General features: G+C 36.2%; 1 protein-coding gene across 2 annotated transcripts; it reads left to right on the forward strand.

The window, feature by feature from the left end:
• The first annotated feature begins 2,312 nt into the window (after positions 1-2,312).
• On the forward strand, positions 2,313-23,604 carry LOC113046841 (histone-lysine N-methyltransferase EZH1-like). Of its 2 annotated transcripts, none has more exons than XM_026207902.1 (20): positions 2,313-2,622; positions 3,717-3,867; positions 4,614-4,739; positions 6,047-6,169; positions 6,623-6,740; positions 7,330-7,557; positions 8,107-8,209; positions 9,570-9,733; positions 10,073-10,164; positions 13,515-13,671; positions 14,599-14,780; positions 15,290-15,381; positions 15,499-15,527; positions 16,777-16,902; positions 17,412-17,590; positions 17,768-17,863; positions 17,971-18,052; positions 18,141-18,221; positions 18,310-18,394; positions 22,935-23,604. In XM_026207902.1, the coding sequence occupies exons 2-20, from the start codon at positions 3,730-3,732 to the stop codon at positions 22,948-22,950; spliced, it is 2,217 nt and encodes a 738-aa protein (XP_026063687.1). In that variant the 5' UTR covers positions 2,313-2,622; positions 3,717-3,729; the 3' UTR covers positions 22,951-23,604. The 2 variants fall into 2 exon arrangements, with proteins under 2 accessions (XP_026063687.1, XP_026063678.1); XM_026207893.1 differs by lacking the exon at positions 22,935-23,604 and adding an exon at positions 18,499-19,623.
• The last annotated feature ends 65 nt before the right edge of the window (positions 23,605-23,669 follow it).

Consider the following 23,669-nt stretch of genomic DNA (forward strand, 5'->3'; position numbering starts at 1 on the left):
GTTACTTGATTTCCTTTTATAAACACAACAATCAAAATGGCACACTAATTCATCAGTGCCTCACACTAACTCCTCACATGTGCAAACACTTGTTGCTTTACTTAACAACAACCGATCATAACTTTACTAGTGGCCTATAAATAGGCCAAAGGTCAAGTAATAGGTTTTGGACAATGGATGCAAACAATGGAGACAGAGTAAGAGGAGTTGGAGGGAGAGCCAGAGGACGAGTTCGACAAAGAGTAGTTGGAAGGGGAGCAAGGCGAGGAAGAGGACGAGTCAGAAATGGAGGAGAACAAGGAACAAGAAGAGTGGTCTCGAATGAGATTAGGGCTACAGTACTCGATCATGTGATTAACCATGGTTTAACAATGAGACAATCTATTTGAGTAGATTTACTGTGGCGGGTATAATTCGAACCTTTAGAAATGAGAACCGGTATGTAACAATCTAATGTAATGTACACATGTTCTAATCTACACATAATGGCTTTTTTTTACCATAACAAAAATAGGCCTATACTATAATTATATATATTTCTACTGTAGTACCCTTACATTCATTTACTACAGTGCATTGCATTGGTCACAGTTTGGTAAGGTATCAAGAGAGAATATAGCATGTGACGTGGATGACGTATGTTGGCTGGACCCAGCCCGGAGGAGAGATGGAGCCTAGATACACCCAACCATCTCCACATGCAAGCACACACATTATGTTTGGTTTTACACTACATGCTACAACAATACATATTTTTGATGTATTCTTTTTCTTTTCAAACTGTGTCCACTAATACTACATTTACAACCACAAAGAGCAAAAAAAATAAAGCTTGGTTTCAATTTAGCTTTTGTTTTTACTTTATATATTCAACAACTCTCTCCCAATAACATTCAGTCATGTACATGTGAGCTTTTAAAAGAAGAACTTTAGGTTTTGAATAACAGTGTGTATATGACATAATCAAAAATATAACATTATGGTAAAGGTGTTTACAACATAAGACAAATGTTTGCTTTTGAAATATGTTTGTGATATTTTGACTGTTTCATTTTGAAAGATATGTGAGGCATTTAGCCATTTCGTGTGTGCAATTCTTGAATTTGTGTGTTAAGCTTTGAAAAAAAAAAGGGGAAAACTTTGGAAAATGTGTGAAAGCAGTTGAAAAAAACTGTAAAAAAAAATAGGACTGAGGTGTAAATGGTTACATGTCGCCATCTAGTGGATTCATAAATATCAAAACATCTGTCGAAAGCGTTCTATGTGAGATGTATCCTTAAATTATATAACATAATATAACATTATTATTATTGTTGCATTTGTAGTTGCACCATTATTATACTATGCCTATATATATATTTTAATAGTAATCGCAATAGCAGTCATTGGAGCTAATAGTAGCAGCCTATTACTGATATAATTGGGGCCAGGGAGAGGTAAATGTATAAAACATTTGACTGCTTGTGCTTTTCAAACTGCGTTACCATCTCTCGAGCGCGTCCATTCAAGCGCGTTCTCGTTGGGTCACGTGTGACGTACATAGAAGGGCAGTGGCTTCCGCGTCGCGCGGCGGGCGGACCCCACGCCGCCCTCGCTCGCTCTCCGGAGGAAAACAGCACATGCTAAGCGCTGCGGATCTCAAGGGAGCCGTGCAAAAACAACAAGCATTGGATACTCAAGCCAGGCCCCTTTGCACGGAGACTTCGGTTTCTGCATACATTAACATCCACGTGTACATAATACGTCAATATATTTGATTAGGATTCTTGCTATAAAGTAATTAAAACTACAAATGGTTTATTTGTAAGCTGTTTCTGTCATCAGTACTTATATATATATATATATATATATATATATATATATATATATATATATATATATATATATATATATTTATAATGTAAATTATAAAGCACGGAACTATTCAATAATAAGAAGAAGAATAGACGGATAACGTTATTAATCTATTACTCAAATTTTACGAAGCTTACTAAACATCTGAGGTCATGCACAATATAGAGCATGCTACTATGGAACTATTCAATAATAAGAAAAATAATAGACGGATAACGTTATTAATCGATTACTTAAATTTTATGCGAAGCTTAAAAATGTCTGAGGTCATGCACAATATAAAGCACGCTACTATGGAACTATTCAATAATAATAATAATAATAATAATAATAATAATTGCTATTAATCGATTAATCAAATTTTCAACGAAGCTTACTAAATGTCAAAGTTCACGTACATGTTTGCATTCAGGCTATTAATTATTCAGAAAATGAGTTGCATTATTATTCTCCTCCTGGGCGCACTCGTAGCCTGTGGTCCAGCAGAGAGAGCTGGAGTATGTTCATAATAAAGACGTCACCCTGTGCTCTGACCGTGCCAACCAAGTGCGCAGCTCTTAACTTAACATGCTTACGGACGACCGAGGAGTCCTCACATCCCCTCCGCTCGTCAACAAAAGCATTCTGGCACCGACATCTGCAGTGGGTCGGTAGCCAGAACACCGTTTTTCACTACAGGACGTTTTTGGGCACGCGGACTTCTTTGCTGCGCACTTGGAGCCGAGGCTGATTCGCGAGGATTTAAAGGAAGGAGCAGGGACTCTTAAGGTATTTCAAACTGCGACGGCGATCTCTGTCTCCGTATCGTTATCCAGCATGTGCAAAAGAGACTGAGCATGTTGCACACAACACGTTTAAATCGTCTCGGCGTGTATCGTTTGCTTCATAGTATCTCGTGCAAGTATTTTCAACGCGTGGCGTTTTTGAAGCTTCGCGTCCTTCATTATAAACGCTTTCGTTCGTGGCCCGTGTAGCCTCACGCTATTCGTCCTCAAACATCATTTTATATTTCATTTTAGTTCCTCGAAAGTTCGAGAAAACAACACTGAAGGGTTAAGAAATGGTGAAAAGTGTACTACGCACTTATCCGCACCGTGGTGACATGGGCTCGCGAGAGAGACACGCCCACTTCTAATGTGTGCTGGTCAGGAGCGCTTGTTTTTCCGAGCACACAGTGTCACTTGGATGCGGTTTGCATGGCCAGTTTTGCTCTTTGGCATCTAGCGCGTTCCCTCTTGTCGGTTTCTTTTCCATTAAGTGGTTTCTGGCGTGTTTCGTTCATCTGAAGCACTAATCTGAATTAAAGCCCTTTAAATGGTGTGTGTGATGCGGAATGATAGTTGTGTTTTGTGAACTGCAGGGGGCAGTGAGTGAGTCCTATATAGAGTCACTATTGAATGATAAAGTTCGAGTCATGCAATTTATAGGTCCCTTGTGTGTATGTGAAAGAGAATGAGTCACATCTGATGGGAAACCTTATGGAAGGTGCTGGTTATCACATCACAGATAATGTTTCCCGAGAATGAGTCACATCTGTTGGGAACCCTTATGCAAGGTGCTGTTTATCAAATCCCAGAGAATATGTTCCCCATAAAGATGAATTTATGGATTTACGAGAATCAATACAGATGATTTTATGCTCCATACTATATTTATATATAGTAATTACTATGTGTAATGTATTATATTAGATATAATAATTAAAACATCATGCACACACACACACACACATATTTTATAAATAAATAAATAAATATAAATTAAAAAAATTAAAAAAATTGTTAAACTTACTGTTTGTTCCAGTGTTGTCTGAATGTGAGCTCAGCTCAGCTGGATGTGCATTTGTCTCCCTTGCATTGTAGCCAGGTGAGGCTGATGATGGAGGAGGTGTCAGGTCCCCGGTCCTGCACTGCCAAGCCCCCCCACAGTCTGCTCGAATGGAAGAAGAGAGTCAAGTCTGAGTACATGAGGTTAAGACAGTTGAAACGCTTCCGCAAAGCTGAGGAGGTCAAGGTAGAAGGTCTTTTACACTACTGTTTTACTCTTCTTTACTTTACACTTTTACTATAACTTTTATATATTGCTGGATTCTCTCACCTCTAAGCATTTATGTATATATATATATATATATATATATATATATATATATATATATACTGCCATTAAAGTTTGGGGTTGGTAAGATTTTTTTATTTATCAAGAATGCATTATTCAAATGTGGCAGTAAATACATAAATAATGTTACAAAATATTTCAGTTTCAGATGAATGCTGTTTTTTTTTACTTTCTGTTCATCAAAGAATCCCAAAAAAATCAGCTTCCAAAATATATCTCAAAATAATAAGAAATATCTCTTGAGCAGCAAATCATCATATTATAGAATGATTTCTGAAGGATTCCGCTTTGTATCACAAAAATATTTTTTTAAATGTTTTAAAATAAAAAACACTAATACTATTTCACAATGCTATTTTACTGTATTTTCCATTTAAAAAAAACTTCTTAAAAAAAAAAAAAAAAAAAAAAACAACAACCCTACCCTAGTGTTCCTGTAGCTCAAGCGGTAGAGCATTGTTTTATGAAGGTTGGGGGTTCAATTTCCCCGGAGCGCATCATAGGTAAAAATTGATAGCATGAATGCACTGTAAGTCGCTTTGGATTAATTAAAATTTTACCTTACCAACCCTAAACATCTGACTGGTAGTGTATTTCGTTTAGAATTTTGTAACCTTTTTAACTATGAAACTGTGTTTTCACAGGCTCTGTTCCAGTCAAATCGCCGCAAGATTGAAGGAAGAACTGAGCTGCTGAATGAGGAATGGTCCAAGCTCCGAATCCAGTCCATTCCCCTGTGCACAACCAGTGGCTCTCTGCCCAGTAAAAAGGCAAGAATGACACAGCTGGGGGCCTTGACTACCACTACCCAGTGTCAATCATCTTGCTTCTAGATAGCTTTACTGTGAATTGCCCCTGCTAATTCAGCACAAGACTGTCCCCCAGATGATTTATGAGCCGAGTCAATACATAGTCAGCTTTGCCTTGCCATTTTCCAAACATAATTTATTCTAACAAAATGCCAGTAATGACTAATGATCAGGTGCCACAGTTCGCCTTCCATTTCCTGCAGAACCTACTTTATCATATCCTACCAGACAAGCGTTTAAATCAATCTAATTATGTTATTAACGGACAGACTGTGGTATAGTTAACTTCTAATTAATTAGTCAGGGCAAATATTATCAGCAGGCCAGTAAAACGCAGCAAAGTGTTTTTCCCCCCTCCTCACTAAATTGCTCTGTTGCCAAGAATGTATTTGTATGTTTGCCAAGCCAGATCTCAGTATCTAAAATCCTGTGATATCCACAATAACAGCAGCCAGCGGACACCGCAGAGCTTAGCTCTCTGTGGAATACAGAGACTGCTCAACATACCTGCACAGCTGGATCCTTCATACAACAGCACTGGAAAACAATACCACACTTGATGTTCCTTAGATAAAGCCAAACCAAATATTTTGATTAGTGGCTTATGATTTTGGTCACAAGTGTAATTTCCCCTTGCACACATTTGGTCCCATTTCAGTTCTTCTTGATCTAATGATGTTTTTGTCACTGATTTGGTGTGGCGTTAAATTCTTTCATTATTTCTCACCCTCATGTTGCTCCAGTATTACTTTTTTCTTTGTGAAAAAAAGGAGAGGAGACATATTAAATGCTATTCATTTTTTTTTTTTTGGGACTGAAGCGTTTGAACTTCAAAAAGGAAACAAAAGCACAAAAATATCATAAAATGGTCTGTTCAGTTAGTGCATTATGTTTCTTTTGAAGCCATACAAGGTTTGAGTGATTAATGGAAGAAATTACAAAATAAGTAATTATTCCCGCCCACATTTCTGTTAATTAGAGAAGTTTTGGTGACTGATTTTCAAATCTTTGTAACAAATCATTTGAGCCAGTTCACAGTTTTTATTTAATGATACATGAAAATTATTTTTTTTATTTAGATTTATATTAGTAATCTACTGTATGAGTACATGTATTAAAATACAACTAATGTAAAATTAATATATTCAAATTACATTGGCTAATTAATATATGCAGGACTAAAGCAATTTAACGGTCCTCTAATAGTTCTTAGTGACACTTTGACTTGTCCTCTGTTTTCCTTTTTTCCCTTTCTTGTCCAATCGCAGTTGTGCATGGTAGAGTCTGGCTTTCCATCTTTTCCGAACCAGGCAGTTGCCATGCGTCCCTTGACAACTGTTGCTGGGATACCATTCATGTACTCCTGGTCCCCTTTGCAGCAGAACTTCATGGTACTGGATGTGGAAAAATAAGTGCACACACACACAATAACACACACAATTCACTCAATCATAATTATCATTAGAAGCCTGGGTCTGCAGAAAAATAAGGAGAAAGAGAGAGAGATGAAAATAGAAGAAAAGAATCATTTTATGTCACTGGTCATTTTAAAAAGTAGGTCACCCTGCAGCAACGCATTCACATGTTCTGACAGCTGTAAGCGGTGTTTTTTTAAAATCATCTCTCAGGTAGAGGAGGATGTGCATCTTTAAACGCCTACACTCAATTCCAGGCACAAATATAGGCATACACAAGAACTCCCACCCACAACACACATTTACAATATCAGTGTGCATTTATCTCTCATTAGAAGAACCTCACTGATCCTTGAATATATATGGAACACGTCTTTATATTAATCAATAAAATAGCAAATAAATGTCTTTCCTCCTTTTTCTTCTGAGGTGGAAGATGAGACATTTCTGCATAATATCCCTTACATGGGAGATGAGGTGTTGGAACAGGATGAAGCTTTCCTGGAAGAGCTGATTGACAATTATGACGGGGTGCATGGAGACAGAGGTGAGCATCACAATATGTATTTATACACACGACCAGAGGTGTCGCTAGACCTGAGCTGAAGCTCTTCTGGAAAGCCCTTTCAAATTTCTAAATCATTTTGTAAGTTTCTTATGTTAAAGCATGGATTTTTAATGAACAATACAATAAAATAATAATATTGTGAAGTAACTGTTTTTTGTTTGAATATATTTTAATTCAAAGCTGAATTTTCAGCATCATTAATCCAGTATTCAGTGTCCCATGATCCTTCAGAAGTCTAAGCCTAATATGCTGATTTGCTGCTCAAGAAACATTTATTCTTATTATAAATCATAAAAACAGTAATATTTCTGAGGATTTTTGATTTTTTTCTAAGATTCTGTAGCAGGTTCAGAAGAACAGCATTTATTTGAAACATGTCTTTAATGTCATTTTTGGTCACTTTAATGCATCCTTGCTGGTTGAAAGTATACATTTCTTAAAAAAAAAAAAAAAAAATACTGACCCCAAACTTTTAAACCATAGTATACATGCTAATCAGCAGTTCACATGCATGTGAATGATAGACAGGCAGTGTGGTGTATGTAAGTATCTTGTACCCTGATAACAGAAGGAGGCTTCATAAATGATGAGATCTTTAAAGAGCTGGTGGAGGCACTGAGCCAATACTCAGACCCAGAGGAAGAGGAGGAGGAAGAGCCCTCAGAGAGAACAGAGAAAGAGGAGGAGGAGGGGGAGGAGGAGGAGGAGAAGAAAGGGATGCAGAAAACTACAGCTGAAGGACCAGAAGAGTCAAAAGTGGGCTTCTTCAAGAGGAAGAGGAGGAGCACTGCTGAAGGTGAGTTGGTTTGAACAGAAGCAAAATATTGGAATAATTATCGCAATAAAATTAAATGTAAAAATATATTATACATTCAAAAATCATTAAGTAGATTATTCAATTTTATTAACTTAAAAAAAAGAAATGTTTACTGACCAAAAATGTATTAAATTTTATTTAATATGTATTTATTTTTGTATTAAATTGATATATTAAATATTTAATTAAATAAAAAGTTTATTACCATATGTTGCGTCATAGAATTAGGGCTTTTAATAGGAACTTGATGGTGTCACTGGTTGTTGAACAATAAATAGACCAGAGCTCTCATGTGTTACCCATCAGATCAGCCTCTGTGTCTATGTGCAGTTGTTTGCTCTGAGTGTCACCTCTATTCCCAGAACCTGCTTGTTCATTCAGTTAGTTTTAGGACCGTATAGAGTTATGGTACACGCTGACCCCTACACATGCACATATACAGTACACAAGCCCATGCACTATTCTACTTTTGTTTTAAAAGTCAAATTCAGGAAAATTCTGATTTTAGTCTTGCTTTTCCCTCGCTAGGAAGAGAGCTCTCCACCAATAAGAAGATTCCTCACGACAAGATTTTCACAGCTATCGCATCCATGTTTCCGTACAAAGGCACCATGGAGGAGCTGAAGGACAAGTAGGCCACCCTGTTAATTTTTTTTTTAACCTTAATTTTTTGCAATGAACAGGATCAACTGACATTGTCCAGATTCAAACTAGATTCTCCCAAATGCACACCATTTAGATTGTGTCTAGGCTGATCCAACACCATCTGTCAATATCTGGTATTCTTAAAAGCGAAACTTAAGTATATATAAATTTGAAGTGTGTATTTTAAAAACAGCTATTTTCAAACAGTTTTTCTGAACACTCCCCTGTCTTCCATTGTTTGGACAAACAGATTAGCTTGCTTTAGTCATTTCCAGTTCAGTCCAGTTGCATCAATTTCAGAGTTGCACACTTTACATGATGCAATCCCAAACGAAAGCTTTTATTCACCATAATGGCAAACCTTGCATGCATGCACATTCTTCACATGACTAGGATAGAAAATGTCATGCCACCTTAAAACTGTGGTAAATGAAGGATCATGGGAAGCTCCTCGGGCTCTTCTGTCAGCTGGCTGTGCAGCCCCCGCAGCAGCAGTGGAAACAAAAACCCGTCACAGTCTGCGTTACCATCCAACTGTTTACGGTTTTATGTCATTATTGTTCATTCCACCAGCTGTGCTCATTTTATTTCTTTCCGCTGGCTGGGGGAAATCTTTGAGATTCATATTTAATGGCCTGTTATGTGTGTAAAACAAATTCAGCACTTTTAAGAGTAGGTTCATCCAAAACAGAACATTATGTCATCATTTTACTAAGACCAAACTTAGTAACTTTTCTTTTCCCTAACCCTTCGACCAAAAATTGTGCAGAAATAATACTTAAAAGCTGTTAATATGGGTTTGGAACACCATGAGGATGAATAAATAATGACAAAATGTAACCATTTGGGGTCAGATTTTTTTGAAAGATATTGATCATTTTATCCAGCAAGGACTCATTAAATTGATCAAGAGTGATAGTAAACAGAGAATGTTAAAAAAGATTTCTATGCTAAATAAATCCTGTTTCTTTCGGTTTCTTTCCTCAAGAAGTTAAATAGTTTTTTTTAAACATTGATAATAATGAGAAATGTTTCTTGAGAAGCAAATCAGCATAGTAGAATGTTTTCTGAAGAAACATCTGACACTGAAGACTGCTGAAAATTCAATGTTGTCATTACAGAAATAAATTACATTTTACAGATATATTAAATTAGAAAACAGTTATTTGAAATTGTAGTAATATTTCACAATATTACAGTCTTTACTGTATTTTTGACTAAATAAATGCAGCCTTGGTGAGCATAAGAGACTTGTTTCAGCCCCAAACTTTTTACTGTAGCTTCAATTCAGTTTGTTTTGCTATTACAAATAATATAATAGCTGTACTTTTCTCTTTCTCTTGCAGGTATAAGGATCTCCTGGAGCCACCCAGCCCTGTGAAGTTACCTCCTCTCTGCACGCCCAACATGGACGGCCCCTTTGCCAAATCTGTTCAGAGAGAGCAAAGTCTACACTCATTTCACACACTTTTCTGTCGCCGCTGCTTTAAATACGACTGCTTCTTGCACCGTAAGATATTATAATGTCCTTCTCTAGTCTTCTGCCTTTTTGTGTTTATGTAAATGAAGAGAGTGATTCTGCTATCTTTCATGAAGTGCATGCTCCTGAATTCTGCAATACTTTTCAGTAATGATATCATATTGTACAATCTTCATCAGTAGATCAAGCCCTGTTTTAAACATGGCAGTAAAGTTAGTCTGAAATTATCTACTGGCAGGTGGTCAGCTGTGTATAATGTTATATTTAGTGTATTTATAATTATGCTATGTTTAGCTCTGAACAGGGATCACTTGTTATTGAATCATCCAGAATGGATGTAAATAAAAAGTAAATGTTGTTTGTGCTCAGCTTTCCATGCATCTCCTAATGTATATAAGAGGAAGAATAAAGAGATCCGAATGGAGACGGAGCCCTGTGGACTGGACTGCTTTCTGCTGCAGGTACAGCTATTTAAGTACATAACAACTTCATAAATGTTTCTATGGTCGCACTTTATTTTAACGTCCAATACTTGCTATTAACTATGGAAGCATATGGGTAGCATTATTCAATTTGGGATGTAATATGCAAAATGACAATGCAATATGTAAAATGGCAATGCATTTCTGTATTTACATTTACATTTTCCAATACATTTGTGCAACGTTTGGTGCAAAATGAAAATGAAAATTAAATTACATAATTTTCATTTGCCATTTACTACACCAGTTTTAAAATGTAAAATGAATATTAATTTTAACACTTTATAAGTTGCAAAATTAAAATGAAAATGTATTACAGAAATGATTAGATATGTCTAACATGTTAAAGCAAAAACTGTGGCAAAATGATCATTTAAATGCTATTTTTCTTAATTGCATTAACACTCACAGTCAAGACACTTACGATTGCATTTTCATTCGGTGTCCCGCAATGAATGTAGCAAAACTCAATGTGCACATTGAAAATGCATTCCGAGCCGATCACGTGTCCCCGCCCTCGCGCCACGTCAATCATTGTGTGAACAAGGCGGGGCTTACAGAAGGTCAGAGACTCAAGAACTCAAGAAGAGGAGGATTCAATTCAGTGAGACAACATGGACAAGACAGTTGGTCCGTGTATGTTTTGATCATTTCGGTTTATGGCTTCAATATTTCATTCTGATTTGTGGGCGGAGCTGAAACGCTGCTTTCATCTGATTGGTCGAATCGGATCGGTTTTCATCTGACAGCCTTCAGCCAGGGGGCAAGGAACTCGACCGGAAGTTGAAGTCGGGTGGGGGCTGCCATCTTTTAGCAGAACTTCAATTGCGTTAGCATTCCCATTGACTCCCATTCATTTTGGCGTCACTTTGACAGCGAATAACTTTACATCTGAGGCGTTTAAAGACTCTGTTTGTCCATTATTTATTTCTAAAGATACACGACAATGTATAAAGGGCTCCATTACCTTCTATGTTACATTATGGCCCTGTATAAACAGTTTTTGTAAAAAATAGGCTAACGATTGCATCATAACCACTCGTCTCTCTGTCGCATTACCGTACAGACAGGAGGAGAAGCTCGCAGGCAATTAACTTAATATGGCGTACTGGCGTTACATTTTAAAATACTATACAAAATCATTAATCAGAATACTTACTCCTGCTCACTCACGACAAAGAACTCCCCGCTCAAGCTCGCCGTCTCTGCAAGATTAACGATGGCAGTTTGCACACACAGCTACTAGAAGATTTACATCTGTCAGACAGGTTGCTGACGTCATCAAGCTTAGTTTGAGTCTGCGCGTCAGAAACGGAAGTGCTAAAAAACGCTAAAACTGGGCTTCATTTGTCTCAATTGAGTTCCAATGGGGTCGCTGTGTCCATTTCTTTTACTGTCTATGCCTTCAGCTCGGTCTTGTCATTCTTTCAGGCAGAATAAGAGTCAGTGCGAGTGAAACACTGAAATGTCTGAAACTACGCTCACTGTTAATTAGCATAATATTTGAATCAGATGTAGCTGGGCAAATTCGTGCTGCTGAGACCTGCAAATTATTTCTAGGTTGTAGTATTGTATGAATATTGTCCCACTGATAAATACAGTGCAAATAGTTCTGTCCCTTTGGATAACAGTGAAGTGGAAATTAAAATCAATAATAGAGTTCCATGTCTGTAACATTTACCACTCTCATCTTTTAAGTCATAAGGCACTAGGTATGTGTGTGTGTGACATTAATAAATAATTGTAAAAATGAATATAGTTACATTTCTAAATAAAAAACCGTAAAATTAGCTCTATGCTGCTCAGTGCTCCTGTAGCCTACCCCAGAGCGCCCTCTCGCGGCTGTAGACGGTAATGTTTTCTCTTGGTCTTGAATAAATGTGACATATAGTCCAGTGCGACTTATATATGTTTTTTTTCCTCGTCATGACGTATTTTTGGACTGATGCAACTTATACCGAAAAATACAGTTAACATTATTATTATTATTTATTATGAGAGTAATTGACACAGACTAGAACTTTAATGTTTCACCTAATTCAGCTCATATCTTTAGACTCGTCCGACTCGTGTTGCTTGTATAACTGGCCAGACTTACCTTCACAAAAAATCCTATTTAATTTTATTTCATAAATTTAACTATATTTATTTCCATTTTACTGTTATCCAAAGGGACAGAACTATTTGCACTGTTTTTATGAGTGGGACAATATTCATACAATACTACAACCTAGAAATAATTTGCAGGTCTCAGCAGCACGAATTATGTGCCCAGCTACATCTGATTCAAATATTATGCTAATTAACAGTGAGTGTAGTTTCAGACATTTCAGCTGAAGGCTGTCAGATGAAAACCGATCCGATTCGACCAATCAGATGAAAGCAGCGTTTCAGCTCCGCCCACAAGTCCGAATGAAATATTGAAGCCATAAACCGAAATGATCAAAACATACACGGACCAACTGTCTTGTCCATGTTGTCTCACTGAATTGAATCCTCCTCTTCTTGAGACTTGAGTCTCTGACCTTCTGTAAGCCCCGCCTTGTTCACACAATGATTGACGTGGCGCGAGGGCGGGGACACGTGATCGGCTCGGAATGCATTTTCAATGTGCACATTGAGTTTTGCTACATTCATTGCGGGACACCGAATGAAAATGCAATCGTAAGTGTCTTGACTGTGAGTGTTAATGCAATTAAGAAAAATAGCATTTAAATGATCATTTTGCCACAGTTTTTGCTTTAACATGTTAGACATATCTAATCATTTCTGTAATACATTTTCATTTAAATTTTGCAACTTATAAAGCGTTAAAATTAATATTCATTTTACATATTAAAACTGGTGTAGTAAATGGCAAATGAAAATTATGTAATTTAATTTTCATTTTCATTTTGCACCAAACGTTGCACAGATGTATTGGAAAATGTAAATGTAAATACAGAAATGCATTGCCATTTTACATATTGCATTGTCATTTTGCATATTACATCCCAAATTGAATAATGCTACCCATATGCTTCCATAATTAACAAACCATTAACAATGATTTTTTCCTCGCTAAACTCCTAATTTGCTGCTTATTGATAGTTAGTATGGTAGTTGTTAAGTTTAGGTATTGGGTATGATTAGGCATGTAGAATAAAAGTTTTATAAGTATTAATAAACAGCCAATATGTTAATAACAGGCATGCTAATAAGCAACTAGTTAATAATGGGAATTGGTCCCTATACTAAAGTGTTACTATTTCTACTTTAGTGCAAGTGTATAATTACATTAATTTAGAATTGAGTATTTATATTTCTCTTGATTCATTCTTTGTTCACAGAAAGGGGCAAAAGAGTTTGCTGATCAAAACATGCAGAGGTCTCAAAGGCCTCGACGGCGACAGCCCCGCCCCTCAAGTTCATGTGGCCCCACCCCCTCAGGCTCCGGCGAAGAGGGGAAAGAAGGAGACAGTGACCATGAGACCACCAGCTCTTCAGGTACACCACACCTTAATGTGCAGCAAATAAAGAGTTAACAGTTTATCCAGACCAAAATATCACCGATGACACACACAGCCAAACGTTCCCTTGCAAAAAGTAACTCTTGTCCCATGGTGAGTTGTTTGTCTGAATTCACTGAAGATGTTTGTAGAAACACAGGAACATTTTTAGTGGTGCTTGCTAAGATAATAATAATTATTTCCACCTGTCGGATGATAAAACAGGGAAAACAATACAGTTACTTTTTTCCCATTTATTTATTTGACAGCTCTTCTGTCCCCATAATAGAAATCAGGAGTAAGATATCACTGTAGTTTTAGAATAAATGTGAACAAGAATTAATTAATGAAAAAACAAAACAGAATCAGTATTCCTCAAAAAGAATAAAAGCAGCAAAATGCAACTAAGAATGTGACGCACACCTGCAATAATTAAATGTTAAATAACACAAATATCCTTTATGTATTTAATCCCATTTTATTAACCAATGTCTTTGCTGCTGACCTTCACTGATCCAATTCAACCATACTAATAAGCATAAATTACTCTAGATAAAGATTTGGGCTTCTTTTCTTATTGCTGAAGTTTTATTTTTGAACTTTCTTCTTTTGTGTTCTGTTGTACAGATTTGAATTTACTTTCTCTTCAGTCTGTAATGCATTACTTTTAAATGTAACTTTCCCCAACACTGCTTGTAACCACATAGCATGTACCAACAATAACTCTGAATGCCTTCTGACCTCATTGCAAACTCAAACACAATGTATCAGTACCATTACATGTGCACCACATGGTCATCAGCTGAACACGATAATGTCTTTACTAAATGCATCCTTGCTGAATAAAAGTATTAATTTCTTAAAAAACTGATCCTAAACTTTTAGGATTTTAGCACATTTAGCTGTGTTCATGTTTGTGTGTCAGAGGGTAACTCTCGGTGTCCCAGTCCCGCCAAAATGAGACCAGGGGATGAAGGAGCGGAGGCGTCTGATTCGCCTTCTCGGTGGAGCGGAGGAGAGGAGTCTCTGTTCAGAGTCCTGCACGGCACATATTACAACAACTTCTGCTCTATTGCACGGCTCATTGGTACCAAAACATGTAGGGAGGTACGCACGCAAATGACAATGAACAACTTGTATAGGCTCATCTTTTGCTTATTTGTATTTTTGGTAACTGGTTGGTAAAGGAGATTATTAATGCAGATCTAAAGTGAATTAAAATGTGAAGAAAGTTCTACAGTATTTACTCAAAAGCAGAGGCAACAAAATGTGTGTATTCATATGTACAACTGTGTGCATATGTGCCTGTGGGTTTTTTCCCAGAAAGACTGTGGTTTGTATAACTGGAAATGTGATTACCTCAAATCATGTGTTTTCTTTTATTTAGGAAATGGTCCAAATCTTTTTCTAGAGGAGTGTTGTTTTGATCGTGTGTTTGTGTGTGTGAGAGCTCATATGGCAAAGATCAACATGATAATGAGCGGTTACATATTGGTCGGGTTACAAAGTTCTGACTCAAGCCAATTAAGTGTTCATGGAATTGTGATGCAGTGTGTGTGAGAGTGTAACATGTTGCACTGCTTTGCTTCATGTGCTTATGTATGTATTTGTTTCAGGTGTACGAGTTTGCAGTGAAAGAGGTGCTGATTCACCGCGTTCCGCTGGAGGATGGTGGAATCTCACCTCAGAAGAAAAAACGAAAGCACAGGCAAGATGTTAACACATCCTTAACTGGCAGTTAGATTCAGGCTCTAATAAGCTGGATGTTACACAGGCAGCAAAATACTAACATTAGAGCTCAATTATGTTTCTGTTTGTTTTATAGATTATGGGCAAAGATACAGCTGAAGAAAGGTAAGACTCTCAATTTCATTATCAGACTTGGGATAAGGTCCAGGTTCGGGAATGGGCAAACAGAAGGAAAATCCATTATGTTTATAGTTAGGGAGATTATTCTGGCTGGGTATTAGTAGTCAGACAAATAATTGCAGTTGTTAAATTAATGATCAGTTTAAAGGGGACCTATCATGCCCATGTACAATAAGTCTTTGATGTCCCCAGAGTGTGTATGTGAAGTTTTAACTCAAAATACCTTAAAATTCTTAAAATTGCCACTTTTAGGGTATGAGCCAAAATGCGCCATTTTCGTGTCTTTCCCTTTAAATGCAAATGAGTTGGTGCTCCAGGGAAGAGGGCGGAGCTTCAAGAGCTCAAGCTCCAGCAAAACTAGCTTTTGCAAATAAACACTTAATAAACAACTTGCTGTGAACTCGCTCAGAGCGGTTCTATGTTAAAACGTCAAGTGTCTGTCAACTTTTGTGGGCGAGGCCTGTGGCTAATGTGTCATCACATTAGCAGCAATGCTGATAACAGGTCGTTGGGAGACACTGCTTATTATTTATGGGGATTAAAAAAAGGAGTGGGTGGATTTTTATCATTATAAGGGTGGTTGTGTACACACACTGCCAACACACATTTATGTCCAAACAACATGTGAAGGTGACTTTTGCATAATAGGTCCCCCTGGTTTGCTTATGTGCTTATTACGTACCTTTAGAAATCATTTATTCACTTTGAACAGAAACATATTTTTTAAGACTTTGTAAACAAATATTGAACAGTATAGAATGACAAGAATATAATCTAAATTTTTCAGCTCTTAATGTAATATTTAAATTATTTTGAAGTATTTAAAATGCTGTCAGAATTTGAAAAAAAAAAATAGCCTAATACCCTATTTATCGTCAAAGTAATTATGATCAGTATAATTCAGTTCTAAAATATTTGATTTCTATTAAATATAATTATTACATTTTTAAATTGCAGTAACACTTTACAATAAGGTTCATTTTTAACAGTTTATGCATTAGGACTAATTTATTAATCTACACTATATGTTGATAATAGGTAATTGGTGTTTGTTCATAATACATGTTGATCAAACCTTAGTGTAAAATGTTAACATAATTGCTCTTTATAAGTGCAGTTTCTAAAAAGTTCTACAAAATAATATTTATGTAGTAATCACAAATGGCTTGAACCATACTGGAAAGTCTTTGTTCAGAATGAATAGATTTTATTTCCCTTACTATTTGTCTTACAGACAACTCATCCAATCAAGTGTACAATTATCAGCCGTGTGACCACCCTGAGCACCCGTGTGATAGCTCCTGCTCGTGTGTGATGACACAAAACTTTTGTGAGAAGTTCTGCCAGTGCGATCGGGAGTGTGAGTTCAACACAAATACAAACACATGAACTACATTCAAATTCAAGTATACAGTATTACACTGTTTTAAAATAAATGGGGGGAAAGCAACCACTTTTTAAGAACATTTAAAAATTAATAAGTAAAATAAACCTTCTTTTTTTTACGTTTAATGATAATTTGAAGAAAAGCTTTGAAGAAAAGAGTTCTTACTGTATGTACTATGAAGTTATGCTTTCACTCTCCCTTTATCTTATCTTACACTACAAAATATTTTATTGTGTAGATATATAATGCCTATACTGGAATTACATATTTCTGTCCAATGCTCCTGTTTCCATATCTTTACACCACTAGGGGGCACCAACAAAACAGGATAACTAGTGGTGCAGTGAAGAAATTACACACTTTAACAAATCATTGTACCATTTTGACTTTTATGTGACTTTGAATATCCATTTACTTTATTCATAAGAAAACCTCAAATATTCACAGGTTGCTTTAAGTTCTTCTCTGGGTTTTCGTGCTAGGTCAGAATCGGTTTCCTGGCTGTCGCTGCAAGACTCAGTGTAACACCAAGCAGTGTCCGTGTTACCTGGCGGTGCGGGAGTGTGACCCTGACCTCTGCATGACCTGTGGGGCCGCAGACCACTGGGACAGCAAACAGGTCTCCTGTAAGAACTGCAGCATTCAGAGAGGACTCAAGAAGGTATGGAGTTCATGTGCCACTGTAAAAGATAAATCTATCTATCTATCTGTATATCATTCTGTATCTATCTGTCTCGTATTTATCCAATATTGTATGCCAACATGCTGATAATCAAAGGGAAATAATAGATACAGAAGATGCTTTGGTGATATAAATGTTGTTTAACCTGTTTGCCAGCATCTGCTCCTGGCCCCATCTGATGTTGCAGGGTGGGGTACATTTATCAAAGAGCCAGTCCAGAAGAATGAGTTCATCTCTGAGTACTGTGGAGAGGTGCGCGGAACTCACACACACCCCTAATGAAGAGCATTAGATGTAATGTTTCTGAAAGTTGTATTCTTAGAGAACTGATTGATGCATTGTGTGTGTGTGTGTGTTAGCTTATTTCCCAGGATGAAGCAGACAGGAGGGGCAGAATCTATGACAAGTACATGTCCAGTTTTCTGTTCAACTTGAACAATGGTATTGGCATCACTCATGTTGTTATATTATTGTTGTCTTTTAGTTGTCAGTTTGGTGTTTTTAAAAATAATGTTTTATTTCATTCCAGACTTTGTAGTGGATGCCACTCGAAAGGGGAATAAAATACGATTTGCCAACCACTCTGTCAACCCCAATTGTTATGCAAAAGGTACTTTATTTCATCACATAAATATCAAAGTACAGACTTTGAGTTGAAGCTATTAAGCACGTCGGTTTGGTGTTGGTTATTATTACAGTTGTCATGGTTAATGGTGATCACCGCATTGGAATCTTTGCTAAGCGAGCCATACAGCGAGGAGAAGAGCTCTTTTTTGACTACAGGTGTGTTTAGTTTGTTTCATTAATACTGTTACATCACAAATACACACACATATATGCAGTTTCATTTCATTTTGTGATCTAGTAAGATTTTTCCTGCTTTTTAGGTACAGTCAAGCTGATGCATTGAAGTATGTGGGTATTGAGAGGGAAATCGACATTGTGTAAACATGTTTTTTTTGAGTCCACATTTACCTGATAAATTTTTTGCCTACCCACAATGCTTTGCACTTCACTGACATCACAGATTGATTTGATGATGCCACCAGACAGTGATGTCACTACCTTAACCTGTGGTTTAAATGAATTGTCCGAACAAGCGTTTTTGTTTACATCTTTGTGATAATGTTTATGATGACCTAAAGAAACCAAAAGGTGTTCTCAGATTTACAATTCCACTTTTGCACTATATGACCAATAATACAGAATATTGATAGACGGCACCATTTTTTTTTCTGTCTTGGAAGAAAAAAATATTATAAATTATTATTTTTTTAATCCCATGTCTCCGTTCATAAGGCTCTGTAAAAGCTTTTGAAATAGCTATAACATCTATATGCTCAATATATACTGTAAACTGGATGCATCACACTTAGCCGTCGTTGTTGTTTCTGGTCAAAATATTATGTCGTGCAAAACATCAAGCAATATTTCATAGTTACATTTGCACTTATAGTCAGTCAGGTCAGTATCTTCTCTCTTTAGTACAAACTTCAGTAAACATGTCTGCAACCTGGTGTCATTTGATGTTAGCCTGTTACCGTAATCTATCTATCTATCTATCTATCTATCTATCTATCTATCTATCTATCTATCTATCTATCTATCTATCTATCTATCTTTCTATCTATCTATCTTCTATCTATCTATCTCTCTCTATCTTTTCATCAGCTGTAAACTGCTTGCTGTATTGCACAAAGCTGGCTCATGTTGTCAGAGATTAGCATTCTAGCTAACATAGCACTAAGGCAGTTAATCTTCATCTCTGCTTAAACTGTATGAGGTCAAATATTGTTAATGTTCTGTAGAAATAAACAAAAGTAACCATATAAACCGACAGACTGAATGTGAACTGTGAGCTAAAGAGTGACGTGAAGGACATTGTTCAGCAGGCTTTTCTAAGAGTGTACAAATTAGGCCTAACGAGAGTTAGGGTTTGGTCTTGACTGTCATATGTTACATTTTGTGTAAAATAAAGAGCTAAATCAATATAACCATATTTGTTTAACATGCCCTAGAATTTTAATTGCATTTCACATGTCCACTCAATGCAAACGTGGGCAATAATTTTAAGAGGCTGAGAAAATAGTTCAAGTGTCTTGTAAAATACTTTAGTTACAACTTTATCTGAAATATTCTGTGCTTTATATTTATCCCAAAACACTAAATCCCATGACAAGAGCTTTCTGAAAAAGATAAGTGTAATTGAATTTACAGATGCATTTAAAAGCAAGTATATCTGTTGAAGTTAATTTTGCCAAATGACAAAAACTTGATATGAACCAATCTGGAGTTGATTATAGAAAGAGTCCTTCAGGCTTTTATTACAATGATATTTGGGATTTGTGTTAATTCTACACAGTCATGGTCATTTACAATGAGGACTGACACAAACAAAACCAGTGCTAAAGTATTAAGAAATCTCAAAATGAACACTTGACCACAAAGCTGAAATGACCTGTTTGCAAGAGGATACCATTAGAAGGTTTTGTCTGATTCCATGAAACTAATTCATCTTTAACTTTGGGCATTTTCATGGGAATAACTTTGGCAAATGCTTAGCATTTACATTTGTAACCTTAAAGTTAGGATTTATAGAGTCTTAGTTAGCAGGACTTCTGGAAGAACCTTCAGCAGATGCGGTTTACTCTACTGTTAAAAGTCTGGGATGTTTTTGAAGTTTATCATGTTCACAAAGTCTGCATTTATTTGCCCAAAATTGCAGTAAATGCAGTAATATTATGAAATATTACTATACTCTCAGAAAAAAAAATACACAGGCAAAAGCTAAAAGGTAGATTTTTTATTGTACCTTTAAATTAGCATTATTATATATCAGTACCTTAAAGATACATTTGATGTTGCCTTAGTGCTTATCATGTTAGTACCTAAAGTATCTGTTATTGTGTGTGTGTGTGTGTGTGTGTGTGTGTATCCTTTGGAAATCTTACTTTACTTTCACTTTTAATCAACATACCCTTGAATAAAATCTTACTGACCCCATACCTTTAAAAGGTATTCTATTTCATTGGAGATCTTAACGTTTATCCACAAGATAAAGGGCCTAAAATATTTCAGATTTGTTCAAACAGAACTTTTAAATATGTGGTGCATTTGGAAAAGATTCACAGTGAATCAATGCATTTATATAAAAAATGCATTCAATAAAAAAAAAAAAGAAAATTCTTCAAATGAAACAAATGGACCTCCAGGTGCCAATAAGTGATGTTTCTTCAAACATTCCGTCTTATGTATGTCAGTGAGGTAACGCTCTTATTAGCTGCATTATTGAAACACAATACGTCATTATACAAACACACATGACACAAGCTAGTGCTGAATAACCAGCCCTCAACACCATTTACACAATCTGCTCGCTTCTCATTTCACATTAACATTCATCTAGAACAGACTGTGGGTTACATGTTCCTGTTCAATTTAATATTTCTATACAGTAGCATTTCATTCTGCATTCAAGACTTAATGTAAAAATGAATTGGATAGCTTGTATTCCACTGCTTTATAGAGGACAATAGAAGGGAAGAAGTTAAAGAATGAGGAATACATAAAAAAAAGAATAAACAAGACAAAACCTGACAGAGGTCAAGAGGTTAGAGCTGGACTTACAAATATACATAAACAGCATAATCTGTGCATGAATATTATGTGATCTTTTTAATAAAACTCTAATGGCTCTGTTAAAGAAACATGTGCCTGGCACTGGAAGCAGTGGATTCTTCTTTTTCTTTTTTTTACATTTTGATGAAAAATCTTGCAAAATGCTTAGCTTCTAAAGATAATACACCTTATTTGCTCTTTTCTTTATATAGCTCATTTTACATCTGGAAAGATGATGGAAGTGCTCTAAGCTCTTGGTAAGAAGCAGCAACAGCAGCAAAAATGGTGTCCTACAGCAAACGCATGAATGTAATAAAACCATGACTTTATACACAGGAGTCTTTCATCCACATACCGTCTGTTATGTGTGAAAGCCTTTCGACCACAATAATCAGACTTGTGCTGATCTGCTCAGTGCTAAGAAAGCTTTCATATGTGACCTCATGTAAAAATATTGGCTGCTTCATGATTATTTCCGTACAAAATCTCATCTTAAATTAGCCTTAAAGGGTCACTTCATATCAACATGCTGTGTGTGCTCTTTTGTGTCCTCCGCACCACAAGGATGCGCTGTTTCTACGTGTATTTAGCTTTGATTTGAAAGAAAACAGCGCAGCATCCATCCTTGTGTCACAGAGGACACAGAAGAGCATACACTGTACAGTGATAAGGAGTCACACGGAGGAGACCGTTGACAAAGGAATAACTGAATAAAGTTATTTTTGTTTTCTTCACTTACAAAAATTGTTCCCGTCACTTCATTTAACACAGATTGCACGTCTGATGGCAGATGGACTATTCTGATGACGACTTTCATACCTTTTATGGACCTTGACACTTTTTTTACTTGCCAGTCTATGGGACAGTCTCAAGCCTCCAGGTTTTCATCCAAAATATCTTTAATTGTATTCTGACGACGAACAGAGCTTTTACAGGTTTGGAACGACATGACAAAATTTTCATTTTAGGGTGGAGTATCCCTTTAACAAACTGATTGTAATTTATGATATTAGATCTGTAACAGACCTACCATAACACGTAAAGTCTGCCGTTGCTCTGTATTCTAGAGGTGCTATTTTGAGTATTTCTGTCACTCAGTTACTGTTGATCCATAGCTAACATGGTTTGTTTGTCTTTTTCTGATCAATATGTAGATTCCACAACTACAAGTGAACACATTCAGCCTTCAGAGGTTCCACACTATAAAAAGTCTAAAAAAGTGTTCCAAAGTGTACCCCTTCATAGTTGCAGAATTATGGATGGAAAAACAGAACACACAAATGTAAAACTTACACACATTACAAAATATGTTTTTTTCTTCATTAAACTGATTTTTCTATTATTTTTTTTAAATAATAATTATATTAATTTGCACATTTTTTTTTTTAATCTATCATTCTTTTCTGTTTCATATATTTAACAGTAAAGTCAAAAATATTCCTGGTTCAGAATCGCTGGTCTAAAATGCTTTTTCATCAATCACGTGACATGAGTATGTTATGGAAATGACATCATTGTACTCTATTATAAGAAACGATATAATTTTGAACTCTCTTGGAAAGACAGAAAAGGGCACAAGGAGGAAAAGAGCTTCAAATCCAATCACTGCTCTGTGGCATCATTATAATCAGACAAAGTACAGTTTTACCTGCCTGCATTCATGTACTCTTAGGTCTCTGAAATATGAATTGAAATTTTATTTCAGAGTCAAAATGTCTTGAGGATGGCTTGAAAAGGCTGGTGTGTGTGTGTTGCTGTAGCAGCAGTGAGAAGAACATGGGTCAAGACCACTGTTACCAACCCTGAGACATACAGTACACTCCCTGTTTCAGTGCTTGTTGGGCTCAAAACACTTTCATGGTTCCGATATCTTCAGCTTGTTTCATGAGGCCTATTGTGTGTCATTGTCACAAAAATGTTTCTGAATATTAAACTTCATAATGCTGTTCACAAGCAGCATTTGATATGGCTACTATCACAAAAACGCCTTTCTGCAGATTTTGATATGCCACAGAATAGACAGGTTATTATTCAGCACATTAAAGTCATAGTGCTCTAAAGAAGCTGAAGCCATTCAATGCCATTTACCTCTTCATCTCTTATAAGCACTGTACAGCACATATATATACCATTAGCTATGTCTGAGCAAATTCTAAATCCTCCATTCGTTAATGAAGTTTAAGTGGTTAAAACAGATGTGTAAACATCTCTACAACGCTTTTGTACAGATTCTCTCATGAGCACAACGACATGGCTATCGAACTCACTTAAATCTACACTACTTCTGCCAGTACACAATAATGAGGCGAAACTTTCACTTAGTATATACAGGGTTCCCACACCCTTAGACCAGTTCATTTAAAAATTTTCCATCAATTTATGATTTTTAGATTTTTATTATATAACTAGATAAGTCATAAGTAGAAATATTTATTTTGAC

This window comes from Carassius auratus, chromosome 3 (assembly GCF_003368295.1).
Source record: "Carassius auratus strain Wakin chromosome 3, ASM336829v1, whole genome shotgun sequence".
Classification (NCBI taxonomy): domain Eukaryota; kingdom Metazoa; phylum Chordata; class Actinopteri; order Cypriniformes; family Cyprinidae; genus Carassius; species Carassius auratus.

Bases quoted from the DNA above. Each gene is read 5' to 3' on its own strand.
- LOC113046841 (XM_026207893.1), top strand. From the start codon at position 3,730: ATGATGGAGGAGGTGTCAGGTCCCCGGTCCTGCACTGCCAAGCCCCCC. The intron at 6,741-7,329 runs GTGAGCATCACA...CCCTGATAACAG, and splicing joins CGGGGTGCATGGAGACAGAG to AAGGAGGCTTCATAAATGAT. The intron at 14,781-15,289 runs GTACGCACGCAA...TATTTGTTTCAG, and splicing joins GTACCAAAACATGTAGGGAG to GTGTACGAGTTTGCAGTGAA.